Source organism: Exophiala spinifera, assembly GCF_000836115.1.
Source record: "Exophiala spinifera strain CBS 89968 unplaced genomic scaffold supercont1.6, whole genome shotgun sequence".
Taxonomy (NCBI): Eukaryota; Fungi; Ascomycota; class Eurotiomycetes; order Chaetothyriales; family Herpotrichiellaceae; genus Exophiala; species Exophiala spinifera.
The window spans coordinates 2,025,168-2,046,579 of record NW_015622518.1 but is presented as its reverse complement, the minus strand read 5'-3'; the positions used below and the strand labels follow the sequence as shown (position 1 = coordinate 2,046,579).

Here is a 21,412-nt window from a genome sequence, read left to right as displayed (position 1 = left end):
TATAGATTCGTCAATAATATGATGTTGGATGGCCTAGAAGGATACCATTACGCAGGGAGTGATGCTATCATGACGGGGTGCTGTGTGCGTTCCACATGATGGCCGTGTTCGTACCCTTCACAGATTATCTGCTGCTCCCGTTCCAATCGATTTTGACAGGTCACGAACGAGGAGTGAGCCCAAGCTGGATACCACAAGCAGCTGTGAAATAGGTCGCCGTCGCCGTACCCGATACTGCATCTCGTATACTCACCATGGTACCTCCGCAAGGAGTTCACAGCCTCGCGTGCTAATAATTCCTTTCCCCTCTCAGGCTCCCACACAATTAGATCCGATGTCCGAGTAAATATGGCTCATGCAGCGCTGTTCATTCTCTGTAACAGAGTGTAGTTGTTCAATTTACCATGCCAACCAGAGAAAACAAGATTGAACAGAAGGCATGAGGACTAAACCCATAGGAGACTTGTGGTTTCAGTCCACCCGTGCCTCGTCACTTTGCATAGAGACGGGGGATGTTTCGGATACTAAAAATAATTGATATGGAGTCGACTAGACCTCTCTCACCGTCCTCCGCTTCTCTTTTGTACTCTGATCAGACACGCACCGGCACTCGCTACCTCGACGGCGCCAAATCACAACTTGGATAGATAAGGTGAGACACACGTACCTTGATGAAAGCGAGGAAAGTAACGAGTATGTGTGGGTGAGAGAGTGAGAGTGAGAGAGGGCGACAGAGGCTCTGATGAAACCGAAATAAAGATGCCTTACTTTCCCTCCCTTTCACCTCGACAATTGTCTGCGCACTCGTTACGTACTGTATACTGACATTCTGACTCTATCTACGTTGTTCTGGTCTCATCCCAGTCTTGCCATGGAGGATTGAGTGACTTTGCTGCCGTAGTGCATTCGCTTGTCGTCACATATACCTCACCCATCATCACACACCTGTTCACCTATTCACCTATTCACCTATTCACCTACTCACCGTCGCACTCACTGTTCATGTCAAGACCAGCACAAAACAGCGACGACACCAATTATCAGTCTGTGCATATCGACGTCTCTATCTCTGACAACCAACCGCACGTTGCTTTTCTTGTGTCCTGCTTTGAAACAGACCGAGCCACAACCAGGAGACAACCACTGCCGCCATCACAACCACCGTCACTTTTCAATATACCATACGCGCAAGCACACACACACGGCAACACAGCTCTGCATTACTCGACACGATGTCTCTGTTCCTCGGACGCCACAGATTCAATGGTTCCTCCGCCTCGTCGTCGTCGTCGTCGTCGTCGTCATCGTCGATCTTCTCCTCAACACTCGTCCTGATGATGCTGCTCATCCTCGCCGATCTATCCGACGCGACGTGTCCATCTACTCAATCGCCGTACGCACCAGGATGGTAAGTCAGACCTAGGTACCTACCTAGTACCCACCAGTCATCACCGGCATCTTCATTGGTCCCAGGACATCACACATGATGGTCTAACACAACCACGACTACAGTTCGACGTGCACAGAATGTTGCATCTTCCAATTCGGTCACGGCACATGCACCGCCTCCACACTATGGGACGGTATAGTTCGAGATCCAGCGTGCAATTCAATCTCGGCGAGAGAACAAGTTTTGGGGTTGGGAGCTGACTCGAAAGATGATAATGCCACTGCTGTAAGATTCTACGTTACACACTCACCCATATGCTCACAAGTACACGTACACGTACACTTACGTCCTCGCTCTATCTCCCTGCCCCTATCTCGATTCACTTGCCTCTATCTCTGTCTCCCCCTCTCTATCTTGTGTCTGTCTGTGTCTACGTCCATGTCCATATCTCTCTCTTGCCCCCCCCCCCCCCCCAACAAAACTGACGCCATTCCTTCCTCACTTATCCAGGTCGACCGCGTCTGGATATCAGAATGCACGGGCGCATTCGCGAGTTGCACACTCTACAACACCCCCGACTGCAGCGGAGACAGGAACCTACAGATCGACAACACCGCGGCCAAGTGTCATGTGCCGGGATGGGAGATTTGGAGTTTTGATTGTCAGATACGTTAGGAACCTTTTGGGGGGAACCTAGGAAACCTCGGGAACCGACAAAACCAAAACCAAAACCAAACCAAACCAAAAAGGCCTTCATTCAATTCAACGTCTGAAAGGGAGGAGGGTGTGGTTGTCGATCTATGAATGAACAGGCACGGGGTGGTACTTTTACACTTGGTACTGCTACATTAACTAGACGGCGCCGTGCGCTGGCCCTTCTCTCAACCCCAGCGTGTCCTGCCGAGTACCTACTACCTACTAAAAGCACCTACTCAGTGCCCTACTCGGTGCTCCAGTACCACCTATTGAGAATTCATGATGCAGATGACCGAGATCTCTGCTCTTCCCAGGGTGGTGGCACCTACTTACTTCGACACCTAAGTTGCCTCGCGTGGATAGATAGATACCTGGTCCCTTAATCGGTAGTTAGTTAGTACCGACCACTTAGCAAACAGGTATCCAAGTGGGCAATTCAGTGCACAGAGTAGGTACCTCGACAGCACAGAATGGATCAAATCAGTTTAGTCAATACATTTCGCCATTTCATTGCTGTTTCATTTAACTTTTTCTTTTGCCTTCATTCATTTTGATCTGATTTCATTTATTAAGATACCGGTATGTTTTTACCCTTGTTTTGGATCCTCCAAGCTACCTACCTCGAGGCTCAAGGCAAAACGATATACTTTCTCAACCGATCGGGCACGGCGTCCTTCAACTTCTTGCTCTCCAACCACTTCTCGCTGAACAGCCGATCGGCATACCTGTACGCGCCGTCACACAGGACGGTGACGACGGTGTGGTTGGGGCCCAGTTTCTCTGCGACCTCCTTGGCCGCGACGACGTTCAAGGCGCTGCTCGCGCCGAGGTACAGGCCCTCCTCGTCCAGACACCTGTACACCATCTCTATCGTCTTTTCGTCCGACACGGACAGGGCGCCGTCGAGCTCCCCGACCTCCTGCCTCAGGTTGTCCGTCACCCGGCCCTGGCCGATGCCCTCGGTGATGCTCCCGCCCTGGCGTTCCTTCAACTGCCCTCCGGAGCTGACGTACGAGTACAGCACCGAGCCCGGCGGGTCGGCCAGGAACGACTTGACCTTCCCGCCGCTCACGTCCTTGAGGTACCGCGTCGTGCCGGCCAGCGTGCCCCCGGTGCCCGTGGCGCACGTGAAGGCGTCGATCTTCCCCTGGGTCTGCGCCCAGATCTCCGGGCCCGTGGTCTCGATGTGCGCGCGGCGGTTCGCGACGTTGTCGAACTGGTTCGTCCACACGGCACCCCGCCCCGGGTCCTCGGCCTGCACGCGCTCCGCGTGCCGCTTGGCCTGCCAGTTGTAGTTGTCCGGGTTCTCCCACGCGACCGCGGGGACGGGGTACACCTCGGCGCCCAGCAGCCGCAGCAGGTCGATCTTGCCCTGCGACTGCGTGTTAGGCATGTATATGACCAGCCTGTACCCGCGCGCCCGGCACACGTGCGCGAGCCCGATGCCCGTGTTGCCCGCCGTGCCCTCGACCACGGTGCCGCCCGGTTTCAGCAGCCCTCGTTCCTCGGCGTCCTTGACCACGTACAGCGCCGCCCGGTCCTTGACGCTGCCGCCGGGGTTCTGGAACTCGGCCTTACCGAGGATGTCGCAGCCCGTTTGTTCGGAGAGGTGTCGAAGCCGGATCAAGGGGGTGTTGCCGATTGCTGTTCACAGTACCAACGGTAACACACATGACATTAGCTATGCGGGGTCATTCACTTTGATTCCTTCACAAAGATAACACCACGCGAGACAGAACAACAAGAATCCCCCCGCACAGGGGTACCGGGGGGGACGTAGGGTACAAGACAATGGACCACGGTAACTAACCTCCAGTCAATTGATCAACTACTCCCTGAGCTTGAGACACGCGGATCCCATAGGCATTATTAGTAGCTGCAGGTGTAGACGTTCCGGCGGCGGCGCGGACTGCAGATGTAGCAAATCGCCGTACCGACGTTCTCAAGACGCTCGCCATGGTGCGATACAGAAGAAGTACAAGGACGAGGGGAAAGGGAGGAGAAGGAACGGACAGCACCAAAAGAACACCTCGTCTTGCGAGATCAACAGAGGCGCAGGCGACGGAGGCAGATCGAATGTACAAGCTGCGGAGAGTCAGTCGGTGGTTTATGGATGGCATCATTTTATTTTTCTGCGCCCGAAGCTGCGACTGCTTATATAATCGGAACAGACGACAGACCTCCAGGTACGAGAGGACCTACCTGGGTATAAAGGAGGCGCCTTATGCTCGTAAACAGCACGGCAGCCAGAGTATGTATGATACTACTACTTGACAATCAAAGATACTAACAGTCAGTGATTTCACATTAGACCTTGAGCGAGCCACGAACAATCTGTTATCGTCGGTATATGTATATTCTGCCAATCTCTCTCACTCTTCACTTCACTTGGGCTCTCAGTAGCAACAGGAAGAAAGCAAGAGATCCTCAACCAACCCTATCTACCGGGGTAGGTAGGCACATATCTTACACTTGTATCTTCTCCCTCTTTCACCAAACCAGTAGAATTGGCCGTCAACGGAAAAGACTTTTTCAAAGGGACACAAGACATAATTGGGGAAAAGAAGGCACATCATCCCATGCCTCAAACCATCATCCACACCCTGAAATAAAAGCAACCCATCCGTATCGCTATGCAGTATTTCCCATAGCTCCGCAAATGTTCGATGAAATAGCAGCCAACTGCCTTGAGAAACCATGACAACCAAAAAAAGGAAAGCAACAAATGAAGAAGAAAAATGAAGAGAAGAGAAACAAATCCTGTGGTGGCTGCATCAGGTTTCACACCGCAGGCCATCTCACCCTTAGTCCTTCGCACCACCTCTCAAACAACACATCAGCAAGTTGCCTCGTGTGTTCCAGTCCACCAACTAGACCATTCATCATCTCTCGCTCGTTGTCGTCATCTTGCTCCCGTTCTAGCCTTGCGGCGTTCTTGAGCGGACTGGGAGGAACGAACAAGCCTTGGCTTGTTTCCCGACTCCTAGCAGCAACCTGCGCGCTCTGCCGTCGACGATGGCTTTTCAGATGAGGATTGTTCTGTGCGAGAACCAATTTCTGTGCTTGGGCTCGAGGGGTCGAAGGAGTCACTTGGCGACTTTCGTTGGCCTGGATGGCATCGCTTGCTTTTCGAGGTGAGGTCTGCAGCATCTGTTTGCTGACATGCTCCTTGTCGCCGTCTTTCTGCCGGCGGGATCCTCCTGATTCTTGCCGAAGCACTGGCTGTGGCTGTGGCTGTGGGAGTACCGAAGGGATTAAGCTCTTGAGTGTTTCATCCCTTGCCATTCTGTCCATCACACCCCTCATGATATGATACATCCCATCCGGGTCAAGACTCTCTAAATCCGAGAATGCTTCAGCGAGTCTGGCGATGCCCTCACGTTTGACTTCGTCTGCAGTCTCGTTCAGTACATCCTGGCAACTGATACCAATGGCATAAGCGTAGAGTTTCCTTCCAAGTTGGGCCTCCTTGCTCTGTGCGGCAATCACGCTAGCATTTGAACCGATTCTCAATCTTTGCATCGGTTCTTCGATCCGCTCGTCTTCTCCTAACAAAGACTTCTGCACATCAACACCGAGTAACATCCCCAACCCAGGCTTTTTCGATGGCGTCCGAACCACACTAGAGGTGGGATCATCATTCTCATCCCCTTCTCCAGTGCCGTCCTGCAGATCGCTCAAAGAGCTTGGATTTGATGATACCCTCTTGAATTGTCGTACTGTGCTTGGGGAATTGCCAAAGTTCATATTCACTCCCAGTGGTTGCCGGGCCTGGATGTGGCTGGAAAGTCTCTTCCTCGTTGTCCTACGGGCCGTCGTAGCTGTGTAGTCTGCTGACGGGCGTCTCTCTGGTTGGGTGCTCGGGATTCTGCGCATCGTCACCTTTGTTGGACTCTGCTGCTCATCAAGCGTCATCTGCTCCACCATCTTCGGCGTGTTCTCTTCTGCCACGACGTCCGGCACCGTGCTTGAGACTTTGCGACGTTTCTGTGTCTGAAACGGCATCGGACGCCTCGAGTCCATCGTCGGGACAGCCTTGACCGTCTCGAATACCCAGTCGTCATCTTCCTTCGCACCGCTCAGGTTTTTGAGAGTTTCGGCGTAGTACTTCAAGCTTCGCTCTCCACCCTTCTGTGATTCCCAGTCCTGCTTGCGCACTATCAACTCTTGCAGGCCCTCGATCTTGCCAGCACTTCGGATGAATCGATGCTTGAGCAATTCCTTGGCGGTGGGTCGCCGATCGACGTCTTTCGTTAGACAGCAAGCGACAAAGTCTCTGAAATCTCTCGACCACGATCCGCCTTCGAGTCTGGGAGCGGGCTGTTTCGGAATGAGGAACAAGACCTTCATGGGATGGACATTGGCATGCGGTGGTTCTCCGTTGGCCAATTCCATGGCGGTGATGCCCAGACTCCACACGTCTGCCTTTGCATCATGGCCTTCTTGCTGTATGACCTCGGGTGCCATCCAGAAAGGTGTACCAACGAACGTGTTGCGGACGCTCTTGAGACCGACTAGTTGCGCAGCAACTCCAAAGTCGGCCAGCTTCACGCGACCGTCCATGCCCAGCAGGACGTTCGCAGCTTTGATGTCTCTATGCAACTTGCCCTCGCTGTGCAGATAGGCCAGCCCCAGTAAGAGCTCGCGGCATACTATGGCAATATGATTCTCTGACAAACGGTGAGGAGGTGGTTTGAGTAGATCCGCACAGGACCCGCCCCCGAGGTACTCCATCACAATCCATAAGGTTTGCCGACGCAGAAACGCCAGGCGGTATTTTGTGACGTGTGAGCTCGAGCAAGAGGATAGGACGGAGAGTTCGGAGAGAATGTCGGAGAGATCTTCTTCGGAAGACTCGAGGTCGACCTGCAAGTGGTTAGCATTCATCTTGGAAGTGTGTGTCATCAAGACCGACATGTTTGATAGCCACGATCTCGCCCGTGGCCTTTTCAATGGCCTTGTACACCACACCAAATGAACCACTTCCTAGTTCTTCCAGCATCTGAAATCTGTCCGCCAGCGTTTCACCGTCTGCATCGTCATCTTGTATCTCGAACGGTGCTTGTGAGGCAGCAGACCGGTGGGGAGCGGCCTCGGAATAGAGTGATATCATGGTCATTCCGTCGGTCGTGTGACTTGATGCTGAGGCTTCTCGGAGGTAATATGTCACGGGCTGCGGTTCAGGTCGCCTTCAATATGTGAGGATGGTCCATACACCAGGAGAAGCAGTTGACCCTCGAGGCCGCGTTGGCCTCGTCTTCGAGTAGAGACAGTCAGGAAAATCAAACGTATGCGCCGGAGAAAGATGCAAAAAAGCACACGGTGGTGATACAAGCATTGGAGTTGGAGAATCGTTTAGACCGAGGGTCTTTGCGCAGGATATGTACGACGTCTGAAGCCCGGCAGGTTACGACTGGAGACGAGGCAAAAGAGCAATGCTTCATGACCCGGTTTTGGTCGTGTGGCTCAGCCCAGTCGAGAAATTGGACTTTCGACGGCAAAAACGACGGAGTGAGAGTGTCCAGCGTCGGTGTGTTGCCAATGACGACCTGACAACAAAAGGCCTGTTTGGGGTTAGTGGCCACTAAGCCACCCGAAAACTGGCAGGCGAGCCGAGGCTAGCGACAATTATGGGCACTAAACCCGCTAGTCTAGTCCAGGCCACTAATGCAGGGGCCACGTCGTCGCCTTTCCGCCCTCCACCTCTTCATTACCGCCAGGCTACAAATACAACATGAACAAACATCATCGTCAAAGAGCGAGGAGTGGCCGATGGAGTAGTCCAGATTACGAGGCCTAGCCATATTGTCCGGAGCTTCTCCCGTCAACTCTTGGATCTCAGCTTGCGGAACCAAGCCACCGGTTTCGTGATTTTCAGGGGGTTTATTGTTGATTTTCTAGAAGAAACATCCCAAATCTCGTTGTCGTGGAGACCTTGACCCCGATCCCTGATCTTCTTACGTCCGGACTCGCTTGGGCTCTCTCCGACGCTCTTAAAGACATGGCAAAACAGACTGTGCCAATGTACTCGTACTGTGTAGAAGAGTCTGAGGGTCACACTTGTTGCGACTTGCCTGCGCACATGACCTTGAGATGATACGTAGCCGGGCCATCATGGTCGAAACCATATCAATATCAACGTCAAAATCTCCTAGAGGATAGCCTTGCCACAGACCTCACAGTGGCACGAACACGGCGTCAAATCTGTCACCCGCCGAAAGTGATATCACTCCTCGCCACAAATGGAGACGCTCGCTCCGTATGAGCAGATCATGCAAGCAATTTACTAGTACCCGTATTGTATCTTTTGGAAAATCCGGGGAGTGACATCGTCGAAGCGGCAACGATGGTATTGATCGTCACCCGGGACGGTCGTCGAGGCCTCCAGAATAAACGCATTATATTTCATTACCGTCTTTGTCCTCATCTTGTATGTACATGGGCTACGATAGATTTATATGTGCGGGTGGTCCAGTATAGTAGCTCTTGCACCGCGCAGCCGGGAATCGGAGCCGTCAGTGACAGTGTCTGCATCGTCGGGACTCGTGTCCCATTCTCTCATCAAGTCACTGACAGTTTTGGTCAACTTGCTTGGAGTTATTTTCTCAATTTCCGGCCATGGCAATCCGTTGCCTCTCTTTCCATCCAAAACGTCAGCCTTGTCCCGGACGCTGGCTGGTGAATCCCATGCGTCCCAGCTATCGTCCATCCCGTCTTCGTGATCATTGGAGTCCGGAAGAAGACTGGGTGGATTGGACGAATCTGTACTGCTCTTCTGCTGAATGTGACGGCTTGATTTGTCTGCTTTGACCGTCGACTTTGACCCTGGTCTTTGCGGGCTGTCTAAGCCAAATTCCCTCCAGAATGATGACTCTTTTGGCGGCGTTTTTCGAGATTCGGTAGTCGTGTGACCAGAATGGTTCATGGATTCTTTAGTAGCTCGCCTTTGGGGGGCCCTGACAGGCCGCTGTTGTGCAACCGTTCCACTGATGCCTTCCTCTCCCACAGTAGCTTGCCTGATGTCCTCGAGGAATGTCCACAGCCCGTCGCGCACGCCGTCATATACCTGCTTGCCTTGTTTGACAAAGACGTCTGCAGAAGGCACTGAGCGACGATGGGCCGCTAGATCTTTATATGTCTTGCCAAATCCCAGCTGTAGAGGCTCACCTGCGATCAAACTATCCAGGGTTGGTATTAGAGACAGTGGTGGCTGGATGACATTGGGATCGGTATTGATAGCGGCTGTATCGTTGTCGTAGCCGGTCAATTCATCTACCGACGTTTCGGTGCTGGCCTGGTTCGGCTTGCTGGATGTTGGACTGAGAAGACTCAGTGTCCGAGTATGCCGACCGCCTTCAAAGACTCTCTTGGAACCCTTTCTCGTCAGACCAGTGGACGGAGTGCTCCCATATGACGGGGAGACGAGTGCCAAATGGCTCCTCTCCACAATAGCGCGCTTCCTTCTGCGTTCTTCATCGACTTCGTCTTCCGACGGCTCTCGCGTTCCTACATCATTTCGAGCAAGCGGCTGCAGCTGTTTCACATGTTTCACCTCGTTCCTCTTCTTATTCGCTTCATGCGCGGCCCATTTTTTCTTTAGTCCCAGCAAGTCTGTTTCTGCCCTTTGTAGCTCCTCTTTCAACTCGAGCACTCTCCGTTCCTGCGCGGCGAGCAATGTGAGAAAGTCTGTGCTTCCTATTTGGTTGACCTCTCGCTCATTCTCGTGTAGGCTCGGGCTCGTGAGTGGAGTTGGTCGAGGACGAGGAGATGATCTAGCAGAGTCGACGGGGCTTTGAAGAATGCTCGAACCTGCGGTCGGTGATGCCGACACTTGTGCGTTGAAAGGCAATAGAATGGGGAAGTTCAGTGAAAGACCTTTGGCGTGTCTCTTGGAAGCAGTCTCGACGGTTCCGCTCGTTTGTGTTGGACTCAAGGGCGTGGATACATCGAGGACAGTGTCGACACCCGTATCGACCAGCGACTCGGGTACAGTCATGAGCGACTGCGTCGACATCGGTCGAGATTTGGTGACCATGTGGATGCAGCCCGCGACTTCGCGATTAGATCGTAGAGTGACAGGTGATCAGAGCTTGATGGTATCGAGATATGGGCCGTGGGGACAACTAGTTGGGTTCGTGGCAAACGCAGGCCTGGCGCTCGACGACTTCCACCACATAAGACTGATCAGAAATCAGCACCTAGAGAGTACTCGTACAGAGGCTCGTCCTTCAAGTCATAAGACCATGAATTGTGAAGACGGCATAGTGTTCGTGAACAAGCGAGAAGGCAATTTGGCTGGGAACGAGGAGGAAGAGTGGAATTGGAGAAGAGATGTTGACAGGTGCCAAAAACAGATGCAGCCATAATTTAAGTGACAAGCCTCGTCCACACCACGCGCTGCACGTCCGGAAACGAAGCCACAGCAGCTCCGACAGGGGAACGCAGCCTGCATGGCATTGCCTGAGTCCGCAGCGAGATCACATCATGGGTACCGGGGAGAACGTACAAGTATATGATCATCAGCTCCCCCCCGGAGCTCCTCGCTCGATCCTTAGGCTCGTAGAGTTCCTCCTGTCTTGACCTCCATCAGTAATATCATTCAAACCTGAGGCCCACACGAAAGGGACGTCATGTCGATGGATACCCACAGAGTACAAAGTACATACATCAACCGCCTAGAGATCACAGAAGAAAGTGCCACTGTAGCGGTGAGAGAAATATATCTAGGGCTGTACACATCTCGGGTACCTATGTGGTACGCCGTATACAATATCGAGAATGAATTGTTTGTTAACGAAGTCCTTCGCGCCCAATTTACCACCCAATGCAGTGTCCAAAAAATATGTACTATTCGTTCAAGTCATGACCTCCGAGATGCTATTCAATCAGCCGTTTATTCAGATCTTTCGCTCGGACTCTTGTTTGAGGGTATCACCCACGAGGGTATATGCCCTGAAAATGCTTTCTAGAATCGACGACGCCTCTTATCCCATGGCTTCCCTCTTTGTATGGTATAGTTGTAACAGATACACGCGGGATCATTTTCAAGACAGTCTTTATTCAAAACAATCACAGGATGATCCACATGCTGCCACCGACGATGATGCAGATGCACAAGACCGTCAAAATGCCTGCTCCAGCTTTGTCGGCGGTAGTAATAGCTGATGGTGGCTTGACCGGTGAGGATGCGGCGTCGTTGCCGGCGTCGGGGTCTTGCTTCGAAGTACCACCGGTCTTGACCGATTTGGGAGCAATTCCCGCATGAATGGTGGTGGCCCCTATCACGCTCAGAGCTTGCATCTAGGATCCGTCAGCCTGTCGTCTACAGAAAGTCCAAGGACCGGTTAGGAAAGCATAGCATACCTGTTGGCCAACACCACTTGAACCGTCAAAGTTGGAGTACCACCTGCGACCACACATTCGCCCATTGTTTCCTCCAGTGCATTGTTGCGCAGCGGCGGCAGCGCTAGCGGTTAGTCTCGGCATGATCATGTCGTAGGTACTAGGTACTAGGAGTGTTGTCACAGCCATCCATCGAGAGAGGTATGCTTTGAAACTGCTCTGATCGTTGTTACAATTCGCCGCCGGCTCGCACTGGAATTCCGTCATGATGTTGCCACCATATTCTTGAGGGAAGAACAAGAGTTCTGCCCCTTTCAGAATACTCATGACTCGTTGCTCCCATAGCGGATCGCCGTCGGTATAGTTGTACAAGTACGCCGCGCCCATGAGCATGGTGCCATAGTTGTACGTCCATGCGTAGTGTGCGACATCTGTGCAATTGTTGTTGGTATCGGTATTGTCCCAGATGTAAAGATTACCATCCTGCGTCTGGAACAATGGACTGCCTTCCATCCAATCCCACATCTTGATGGCCCAGTCGGCATAGGATTGATTGCCTGTGTAATATGCCAACCGAGCAGCGATTTGGAAGTTTCCTCCGTTCGAGATGGTGTTCTTCAAGTTGTACCCAGCGTTGAACGAGTAGACCTGCCATCGCATACCACCACCGCATGTGGCATCATCCCACAAGTCCTGTTGGAAGTTGAAGACGGCCTGAGCCAAGGCAATCCAGGAGGGAATATCACCCCCGGCTTCGGGGAAGTTAGCCTCGGCCGCATCCAGAGCAGAGAAGGCCCAAAAAGCTTGGTCGTCGACACCCATATTTTTGCTTTGATTGGGAGGATTGTAGTTTTCGTCGGGTCCTATCTGAAAGGCCAACGCCTGGGACACCACAGGATTGTAGCTGTCGTCGCCCGTGTATTGCCAGTAATTGATCAACGATCCAAACATGGCGCCGGCTTCCCACCAGTAATAACATGCTGTAGATTCACATGGGCCTGGGAGAATTCCAGGTGTCTGTCCTGTCTGGTTGCCAGAGTAATACGTCATCATATCGTAGGCAAGGGTCGACGTAACAGACTTGATCGAGTCCAAACTGCTCACTTCTAGACTGATTCCATTGGCGACAGACAAGAGGCCGACCAGCGGCGCGAGAAGGGAAGATCTGCCTGGCTTCATGATTCCGGGATCAGGGGCGACTTATCGCAGGGAAAGGAGATTCACACCGCAGGCGTTTGCATAGGTCGCCCAGTGAGTAACACAAGTTGCGCGCAAGACCACAACGGCGAGGTATATAGGAGAGACGCCCAGCGGAGCCAAGAGTCGGACTGCCTGAAGTCGTGTTTGGGGTTTTCGAGGGCGCGTCAGAGGTTACGAAGCGAGTGACAGGGGAGGGAGCGGAGAGAAGATAGAGAGAGGCCGCCACCAACGATTCCAGACAGTGGCTATCAGGTCGAAAAGCGAGGGTTTGGGAGGATCCGCTGATGCTGTCCGCAAAGAGAGAATACTGAGAGGTAAAAGAGAATTGCGGAGGGTTTGGTGAAGAAGTGCGCAAGAGGTGACAAGCCTTCTGCAGCGGCCAATCCCAAGAAAAACAAGCGGGCGGGTGCACAGGGACGGAGTTTCGGTATTGAACTCGTGCACTATAATAGTGGTGGTGAGGTGAATGACGGAGGTCGGAGCTCGGACTGGCTGGGTCACTCAAGGCTGGAGAATAAGGACCAGCGGGCTGGACACAGGCTGGTCTGAGGGACTGAGGCCGGCCTGGATGCGCATGGCGAGGAGCAGTCGAAGCGGACGACGAGGAGGAGAATCTGGCTGGCTCGGGCGACCCCCCCTTGCGCCTTCCCTCTGTACCTGAACTCTTGCCGGGGGCTCCTTCCCTCCAGCCAAGGCGCAAGCGTGACACCATCGACGGCGGCGAAGTCTTGGCATTTCTTGGTATGAAACATGGCCCGTTGCCGTGTCCCATAGAAAAGGCCCGTGTTGTCCGCCATGAGGCGCAGCAACATGGCAATCTTGCTGCTTACTCTGCTATTTCCCTGCCCACGCAACACAAAACACACAAAACGACGTGTACGGAGGACAGTCATAGGGACCGGGAAACGAAGACTCTGTTGCTTTGTACAGAGAAATCACGTTCTATATCTAAGTTAACGGCGACCCGCATTGAACAGCCAGTGGATTCTATAATGCTTCATCCACGGGTCATCGTCTGCTCGTGGCTCGTTACGTACTTGGTGTGTAGTACGGCAATGCTCCTCCTGCGCCTTCGCTCAAATGTATGCAGGCATCCCAAGAAAACCAAAGTAGTGGAGGAGATAAAAGAAAACCGACGCCAGACTGTCGTCTCATTTTTGGTGATGCAACGGGGTTTCTTCCTTGATAGCGTCCACCTCGTTCGCCAGCTTGAACATTCCCATCCCCAAACCACGTCGAGCACTGATCCCATGTCCAGCGGCATTACTGCCAGATGCGGTATTTGTGTTGCCTCGTGCTCGGGTGTCAGCACCGTCACGGTCCGCTGAATAGTAACCAGAGGTAAGCCCGGTTTCAGGACGGAACTGATGCCCTTCCATATTGCCATCCACGGCCGACATCGTAGACATGGCTCCGATGGACGACCTTCTTCGTCGCAGCACCCGCTCAGATTCTCTGGCTTCCTTCTCCTCGAGGCTTTCCGAGGGCAGTAGAATTGCGCGGTCTAATTCGTATGGTAGACCACGGTGTCGTCCTCGAATTTGCATGGCAATGATCACCAATTTGGAGAGCGTGTGGAATTGCGAGGAGAAAGACGCATTACTGGTAGGGTAACCCAGAGACAAGCCAACTGTTCCGTACGCCGAGACGATCTCAAATAGTACCGAAAACAGGGTAAAGGCATATTCGTTTGTGTTCTGTAGTCGACCTCCTTCCACAATGGCGATGATGAACATACCCAGGAAAATGTACCATAAGTCGAAAGAAAGCTGCTTTCGCAAGTGCGCGCCGACGTAACTAGGTTCTTTGCCATCCTCGTCCTCGTCACTAGGACCATAGATCCCTAAGCTCTTCTCCTCGTAGACGTTTGTTCGGCGCATCGAAATGGCGATTGGAAAGACTGAAATGTACATCATGATAAGATAACTAACCTGGATCGCCGGGTGAAGTTCCGCCAGGTTGACGACGGAGAAACCGGCTGTCCTTGTGGAAGAAGCCTGAAAAAGCCCGTCGACAAACCGAATGCCAGGCGGGATTTGTTGAATGACAGGGTCGTTCAGGTCGAGAATTATGAAGAAGATGAGATCAAGCCCGTTGAGGATGACCAATATCGCAAAGAGCCACCATGTTGCGTTCCGTGGGAATAGGAGTGTGAAGCACCGACGGGGGTGGTCCAAGAGAAATCGTAGCTCTTCCCAGAGAGGATGTCCAACAGGTACACACTTGGAGACCACCCAGATGACGAAGCGCAACATGCATGGGAAGCCAGTGTTGCCGATGACGATGAGAAATGTCATCAAAAGGAGCGGGAAAATGGCCCTGCCGAACGATATCATGGAATCGTTGGTGAGGGTGAAACCCAAATCATTGAAGGCAGATCCGGCAGTAAAAATCCCCCACCAGACACGACCTTGACCTTGCGAGGTGACTACATGCCCGTACGGCTGCGTATGCAAGATCCACGGGGTCAGGCAAACAATTCCGAGTGCGTGGAAGGAGAAGAAATATATAACCAGGATCAACGCGAGTGTTTTGAGGGCGCGATATTCGATACCACCGAGCTCTTCCCTTTGTTCCTCTGTCAGTCCTACGAAGAACGAGTTTCGTCCGATGGTGGGCTCCCAGGTTAGGTAGGGCGCTGGCTCCATGGTACGGGCGGTGTTGCTGCGCTGAAGCGAGCGGAAGGTCATCGACCTTCCCCTCCTGAGGTTGGATCCAGGTCCGCTGGCAGGATCGTATGCCTCTGGCGGTTGCGTCGACTGTCTCGTGTTGAGCCGTGGGAAGGTTGTGACTCGGTCAGTACGCTCGCGAATGAAATGGGGCTCATTAATAGTGATGTGGGTTGGTCCAGCACCATCAGGACCCTGCCCGAGTTCTATACTCCGCTTCTGGGTTATCTTGTTTGTTCGTGGGAGGTCAGGATCACTTGTGACCTGACGACGTAACTTGTTATCGATGCCATCGTTGACGTGCTCTGGTCGACTACCAAGCTCGAATTCTCGGGGACTGGGGATTCTTAATGTGGTGGTGTCTGATGGGTTCCGCTGATTTTCCAGGAACCGGATGTGCTGTTCTGGGCTCAACTGTTGCGGTAGCCGGACATCGTCCGTTGACCGGCTCCGCCGAAGGCGCAATTCGTCCGCTTGGATTGACGTTCGTCCCCCGTCGTCGCTGTCACGAGGAGAGGTTTTCGAGGACTCGAGAGCTTTCCCGTTGGCCTCATTTCCACCTTCGCCTTTCTTGCGCACAGAAGATTCATGGTGACCAGTATTCCGTAGGATTTTGATAGCCCGCCCTCTCACACCCACGGGCTCCTGGGCTGCTTCAGCTTCCTCTTTGTTAAAGGTGTTGGTTCTTGACCGGGATTTCGTGCGTCTCAACGTTTTGGATGCCTGCACTATGTCTTTGAATCTCTTCTCGAACCAATACAAGCGTGCAAAGACCACTGCAGAATGTATGACAATGGGATTGCAGACCATGGCTCCAAAGTAAAACAGGAATTGCTGGCCTGTATGAACCAAATTCACGTCGATGGTGTTGAGGCCACTTTGTGTGCAAGACCCAGATGCAAAGAACAGAGCGTCGATGTAGGACATTTCCCCTTGCACATATATAAGAACCGACAACAAGAGTGACATTCCTATCAGGTATAGGTAATGCACTGTAATAAAATTGAGCCTCCTCTTAATGAAGACATCCGGGATGATGTTCTTCTTGCAATATTCCCAGACATCTATGACCCATTGAGGAGGCTGAGGAGCCATTTCGCCGATATTCAACGAGGTCTGGAGTGGGATCAGGATAAGGTCTTCGTCGGTACTGAGGGCCAAAGCGAAGATCCCGGGAGCGGCGAATGGAGGGACCCAGAGCCTACGAAACGTGGGCCTACGAAGTCATGGTCAGGTATCGAAGAACGGGACGGTGGCCAAGATGCCTGAGAGATATTGGCGGAGGGATGGCATGACTGTTTGAGCAGTTCCGTATGATTGACTTTGAAGACTGTGGAAGCTGAGAAAACCACCGCAGCGAACAACCATGTACAACATGGCATAAGCTCCAAGGCATTACTTAGCAGGGTGAGTTCAAGCTAGACAATTAAGGTAAAAGGCAGTTAGAGGGTGGCAGTTGTGCATGACGCAAACTTCCGTGAGCTAGGGGCGCTTAGGGCAGTGCAAGGGTCCCTAGGGAGACTCATTCTTAACTAACAGCTGACTGGTAGGTGCCCCGGGCTGCTTGGCCATCAGGCTTTGCTTAGAGATTCCCCTATCCAGCCGACTTTTAGCCCGGAGGGGCCCTATATTCGCCTGTGGGAGTTTCAGAGCCTGATCAAGCATCTGACACCCGTGATTGGAAGAGCTTTCTGCCAGCGAAGCGACGAGCTTTGATGCAGTGTGAGGATGGAGCCCTGTTGTCGAACTCCTCGTTGCAGCATGTGAGAGGATGAATTGCTGAGATCCTGGTTCGAAGGAACCACAAAGGTTCTGAAAGCCCTTGGCCTTTGCTTGCAGTTTTACTGATGTCTTGCCTCGAGCTACTCTGTTGCTTACAGACTACAGCATGTGACGAGACACCGATGCACGTTCTGACTGCCATGAGAGCGGGGTGATGTTCATACTGGCCCTATCTGCATAAATACAAGACTGACCCTGATGAGCGCCCCTAATATGCCTCTACTAGGTGCTAAGAGAGAGCTAGCCTTTAGCCAGATCCCCAGCAAAATGTCGTACCCTCTGGACTGGCGGAATTCTGTATCCGTCCGGTCTGTGCGAGTACAAAGTTCCGGGACGATTCCTCCCTGGACAGGACCTAAGCACTGCCGATAAACGTTACACAGGGAACGAGGAGAAGCATTTCCCAAATTGAGCCTACGAGTATAGCAGGTCAACATGGCTTTATATCCGGGAGTGGCGGTTATCACTGGTGCCGCAGGCACAGGTACACTGTCCTTCCTTCTGGTCTTTCAGATCCAACATTAACATCTGCCCCGCTCAGGAATCGGGGCCGCCACGGCCAAAGCGTTTGCTGAAGCTGGATGCAAGAGGATTGCCATCACTGACCGTAACGCAGAGCTACTCGAACAGACAAAGCATGCCATCTCCTCTGCTTGGCCCGACGTCAAAGTCTACTCTGAGCCGGGGGACATCTCCGTGGAAGATTTTGTCAATGGATTCATGAAGCATGTTGTCGATACGTTTGGCTCCATCGATTATGCAGTCAACTGTGCCGGTGTCTTGGGACAGAGTTTGAGGTCGCACGAGATGGACGCTGACGAGTTTGACCGCATCAACTCGATCAATTACCGTGGTTGCTGGCTGTCGTCCCGTGCAGAATTGAGGCAGATGGTGACACAAGACCTTCCGGCCGGTGATGAAAGTGGCAGAGCGCCGCAACGAGGTGCCATTGTCAATATCGCCAGCCAGCTGGGAATTGTCGGACGGCCCACAGCTCGTAAGTTGTCCACTCAGAATACCTATCTTCTCATTGCCGAAACTTGGCGCTTACCTTCGTCGACAGCCCATTATTGTGGAAGTAAAGCCGCCGTTATCTCAATGACACAGTGTGACGCGATCGATTACTCTAGAGACCATATCCGGATCAATTGTGTCTGTCCAGGTATCATCGAGACGCCCATGACCACGTCCGACCAATTCACCATTGACCGATTGAAGCCCGCAATTAATATTGCACCGATGGGACGAATGGGCAAGCCACAAGAAATTGCAGATGCCGCTTTGTTTCTATGCTCCAACAGAGCTAGCTTTGTTCAAGGGCATGCATTGGTGGTAGACGGCGGCTATATCATCAACTAAAACGAGCAACGCTGAATCGGCCCATCTTGCTACCAACCGGCTATGGCTTTTGAAGTTATGAAGAACATATAGACGGGTACCGAAGGCCCGACTCGCACAACTCTGCTGGAAAGGCAAATTGGCGACGGTAAGGTCCTTAATTGTATGTGCACCTTTGGGAGGCTAAGAATCCTGGCCTGAAACGCGACTGGGCCTGGTCCCTACTGTCAAGTTCCTCACTGGGGGTAATTCACCATCGAAAGCTGTTGTCGGACGGTATCAAAATGTGCTGAGGACTTCCCGCTTCTGAGACTTGATGTATCCAGGAAGGTCTGGCTTCTTTCCTATTGTGAGGAATGGCATTCGAGCTTCGGAACGCGAGTGGCAGGATTGAGTCCTACATGTATACAAGAACAGGCTCTGCTATTTCTCGGGACGAGTTACCTCCCAAAGGACGTGCCTATGCTATTGTTATACCTCTACCTGGAACTACCGACCTTAGGCTCTATAGGTGTTTTGTATCTTGAGCTAACAAGACCTGATTTCCTGCGCGACACCACAACATGTACCGTCATTCGCTACAATGCTACATCGATCATCGGACGCCGCGCACATTCTAATATGGTTTTAACCCGCTGTGTATGGGCGCACGCCCAAGTTGACGAAGCAAATGGCCAGAGAAATTGGCTCCTGCATTGCTCTGTCAGACCAGCCTCACTAGCCGTTTTCGGATGAATCGGCATCTCTGTCGGACGAGAAATCCGTCTCCATGGACTTTCCGCATCTCCTGGAACCACCACGCCGGCCCCCTGGACAGTCCGGCGGCTCTTCCTCCTCCCTCCTACCAATGCCACACATCGCCCTGGCATATCGAATTCTTTGTGCTCCGTCTGACGTGCACATTTTGACGACTTGCCGCTCAGTGCGAGGTCTAGACATGTTTCGTCAGACAGTGTCTTCCGTCCTTCGTGCGCTCGTCCGAACGAGGCGGAGTTAAGTTCTCACGAGTTGTACACCGCACGGCGATCCCTGTCTGCATGTGCCTGCGCGGAGATAGACCTCGCGTAAATGCAGTGACTCCTCTTATAAGATGTGAAATGGTATCATGTAGGTCGCACTCGCTCACCTAGTCCTGTTCCAAGCATGCTTCGACTACTCTCTCTGTCTCTCTACTGAATTTGCTGGCCTCGTCTCCGTCAACGAAGACGCCATAATGTCGATTTCGCCTGCGGACTCATCGTCCTCGACACTATCGACCGATACCAACCGGCCCAACGATGTCGAGGGTCAGAAGGCCCCTTCTCCCCAAAAGCTTTCTCACTGGCGGATGGTTCTCAGTCCAGCAGGAATCACCGATGATGTCGTCAACTATCAATACAAGGGCTCTGGCACGACCCAAGACCCATTCCTGATCGAATATATTCCTTTCGACCAGAGGAATCCCATGGAATGGCCTGACTGGAAGAAATGGCTAATCACTCTGACTGCCGCCTTTGCGACTCTCGCAGTTTCTCTAGTTGCCTCCGCCTACTCTGCTGCGATACCCCAGATCAGGGAAGAATTCGGCTGTGGTGAAGAAGTTGCAACTCTGGGCACATCCTTCTTTGTGCTGGGCTTCTGCTTTGGTCCAACAATATGGGGACCTCTCTCGGAACTATATGGACGCCAGGTCCTCTTCTTCGGAACGTTCGCCATCATCACGGCCTTCAACGGCGCTGCTGTTGGAGCCCATTCCATCGCGACGCTGACCATCTTCCGCTTCATCGCAGGAACGTTCGGCTCCTCACCACTAACCAACGCCGGAGGCGTGATAGCAGATATGTTCCCTGCCAGTCAACGCGGCCTGGGATTGACTGTTTTCGCCGCCGCTCCCTTTCTAGGGCCATCACTTGGCCCAATCGTGGGGGGGTTCATTGCCGAAACTGTTGGCTGGCGGTGGGTTGAAGGTGTCATGGCGCTCTATTGTGGTGCTTTCTGGATCATCGGTACGCTTATAATTCCCGAGACGTACACACCCGTGATCCTGGGACGACGAGCGCAGGAACTCAGCAAACGCACGGGAAAGGTCTATGTGTCTGCCATCGAACACCGCCAGGGCAAGATCACGCCGGCTGCGGCGTTCCAAAAGGCCCTGGTTCGCCCTTGGGCCCTCTTGTTCCTCGAGCCCATTGTGTTGATGATCTCAGTGTGGATGGCTATCCTCTACGGGACACTGTTTATGCTCTTCGGCGCATTCCCTATCGTATTCGCAGAACAACGGGGATGGTCACAAGGCGTCAGCGGACTGGCCTTCCTCGGAATCACATGTGGCCAGATGCTTGGAACAATGTACTGCATCCTCGACAACATCCGTTACAAGCGCTTAGAGAAGGAGCATAACGGCGACGCCCCGCCTGAAGTCCGACTGCCTCCGGCTCAAGTTGCTGCTATTGTTATCCCCGTGGGAATGTTCGTCTTTGCGTGGACAAACTATCCTCGCATCCACTGGATAGTGTGTATCATCTTCACGGCCCCCTTCGGTTTTGGCACGGTGCTTGCCTTCCTCGCCGGCATCAACTACCTCATCGACTCGTACACGATATACGCCGCGAGCGTTCTGGCAGCGAGTGCAGTTCTCCGAGCCCTCTTTGCAGCGGTGTTCCCTCTCTTCACATCATATATGTTTAAAAACTTGGGGATTCACGTGGCAAGCACCATACCCGCCATCCTTGCCGCAGCGTGCACGCCGTTCCCGTTTATCTTCTACAAATACGGCAGGTCGATTCGGATGAAATGCAAATATGCTGCACACGCCCACGAGGTCATGTCTCAGATTAAGGCGAGGCAAAAGGCCATCCAGGAAGAGGAACAGCGAGAAAAGAAACAAGAAGAAAAGTCTGCACAGAACGAAGTCAAAATTAGCCCTGACAAGGCGGCAGGTCAGAAAATTGGTACAATGAACGAAAAGGAGCATGAGTAACCCGTGAGGTCTCGAGCTCTTGGCACTGCTCCGACA

The 21,412-nt window shown here is 52.8% G+C and overlaps 7 protein-coding genes across 7 annotated transcripts; 2 read left to right on the top strand and 5 right to left on the bottom strand.

Annotated features, from left to right (window-relative positions):
* Window positions 1-2,714: 2,714 nt before the first annotated feature.
* Window positions 2,715-4,044, bottom strand: PV08_08675 (cysteine synthase; the record flags this gene model as incomplete). The annotated part of the gene is made up of 2 exons (XM_016383000.1): window positions 2,715-3,730; window positions 3,897-4,044. 2 exons carry the CDS (start codon window positions 4,042-4,044, stop codon window positions 2,715-2,717), a joined length of 1,164 nt encoding a protein of 387 aa, XP_016233703.1.
* An 823-nt stretch (window positions 4,045-4,867) lies between these two features.
* On the bottom strand, window positions 4,868-7,205 carry PV08_08674 (uncharacterized protein; the record flags this gene model as incomplete). Its single annotated transcript, XM_016382999.1, has 2 exons — window positions 4,868-6,952; window positions 7,002-7,205. The coding sequence occupies 2 exons, from the start codon at window positions 7,203-7,205 to the stop codon at window positions 4,868-4,870; spliced, it is 2,289 nt and encodes a 762-aa protein (XP_016233702.1).
* Window positions 7,206-8,540: 1,335 nt separating this feature from the next.
* On the bottom strand, window positions 8,541-10,121 carry PV08_08673 (uncharacterized protein; the record flags this gene model as incomplete). The annotated part of the gene is made up of 1 exon (XM_016382998.1): window positions 8,541-10,121. The coding sequence occupies one exon, from the start codon at window positions 10,119-10,121 to the stop codon at window positions 8,541-8,543; it is 1,581 nt and encodes a 526-aa protein (XP_016233701.1).
* A 1,034-nt stretch (window positions 10,122-11,155) lies between these two features.
* Window positions 11,156-12,607, bottom strand: PV08_08672 (uncharacterized protein; the record flags this gene model as incomplete). The annotated part of the gene is made up of 2 exons (XM_016382997.1): window positions 11,156-11,386; window positions 11,450-12,607. 2 exons carry the CDS (start codon window positions 12,605-12,607, stop codon window positions 11,156-11,158), a joined length of 1,389 nt encoding a protein of 462 aa, XP_016233700.1.
* A 1,172-nt stretch (window positions 12,608-13,779) lies between these two features.
* On the bottom strand, window positions 13,780-16,392 carry PV08_08671 (uncharacterized protein; the record flags this gene model as incomplete). The annotated part of the gene is made up of 1 exon (XM_016382996.1): window positions 13,780-16,392. The coding sequence occupies one exon, from the start codon at window positions 16,390-16,392 to the stop codon at window positions 13,780-13,782; it is 2,613 nt and encodes an 870-aa protein (XP_016233699.1).
* A 1,122-nt stretch (window positions 16,393-17,514) lies between these two features.
* Window positions 17,515-18,438, top strand: PV08_08670 (uncharacterized protein; the record flags this gene model as incomplete). The annotated part of the gene is made up of 3 exons (XM_016382995.1): window positions 17,515-17,563; window positions 17,621-18,076; window positions 18,143-18,438. 3 exons carry the CDS (start codon window positions 17,515-17,517, stop codon window positions 18,436-18,438), a joined length of 801 nt encoding a protein of 266 aa, XP_016233698.1.
* Window positions 18,439-19,630: 1,192 nt separating this feature from the next.
* PV08_08669 (uncharacterized protein) lies at window positions 19,631-21,376 on the top strand (the record flags this gene model as incomplete). The annotated part of the gene is made up of 1 exon (XM_016382994.1): window positions 19,631-21,376. One exon carries the CDS (start codon window positions 19,631-19,633, stop codon window positions 21,374-21,376), a length of 1,746 nt encoding a protein of 581 aa, XP_016233697.1.
* Window positions 21,377-21,412: the final 36 nt, after the last annotated feature.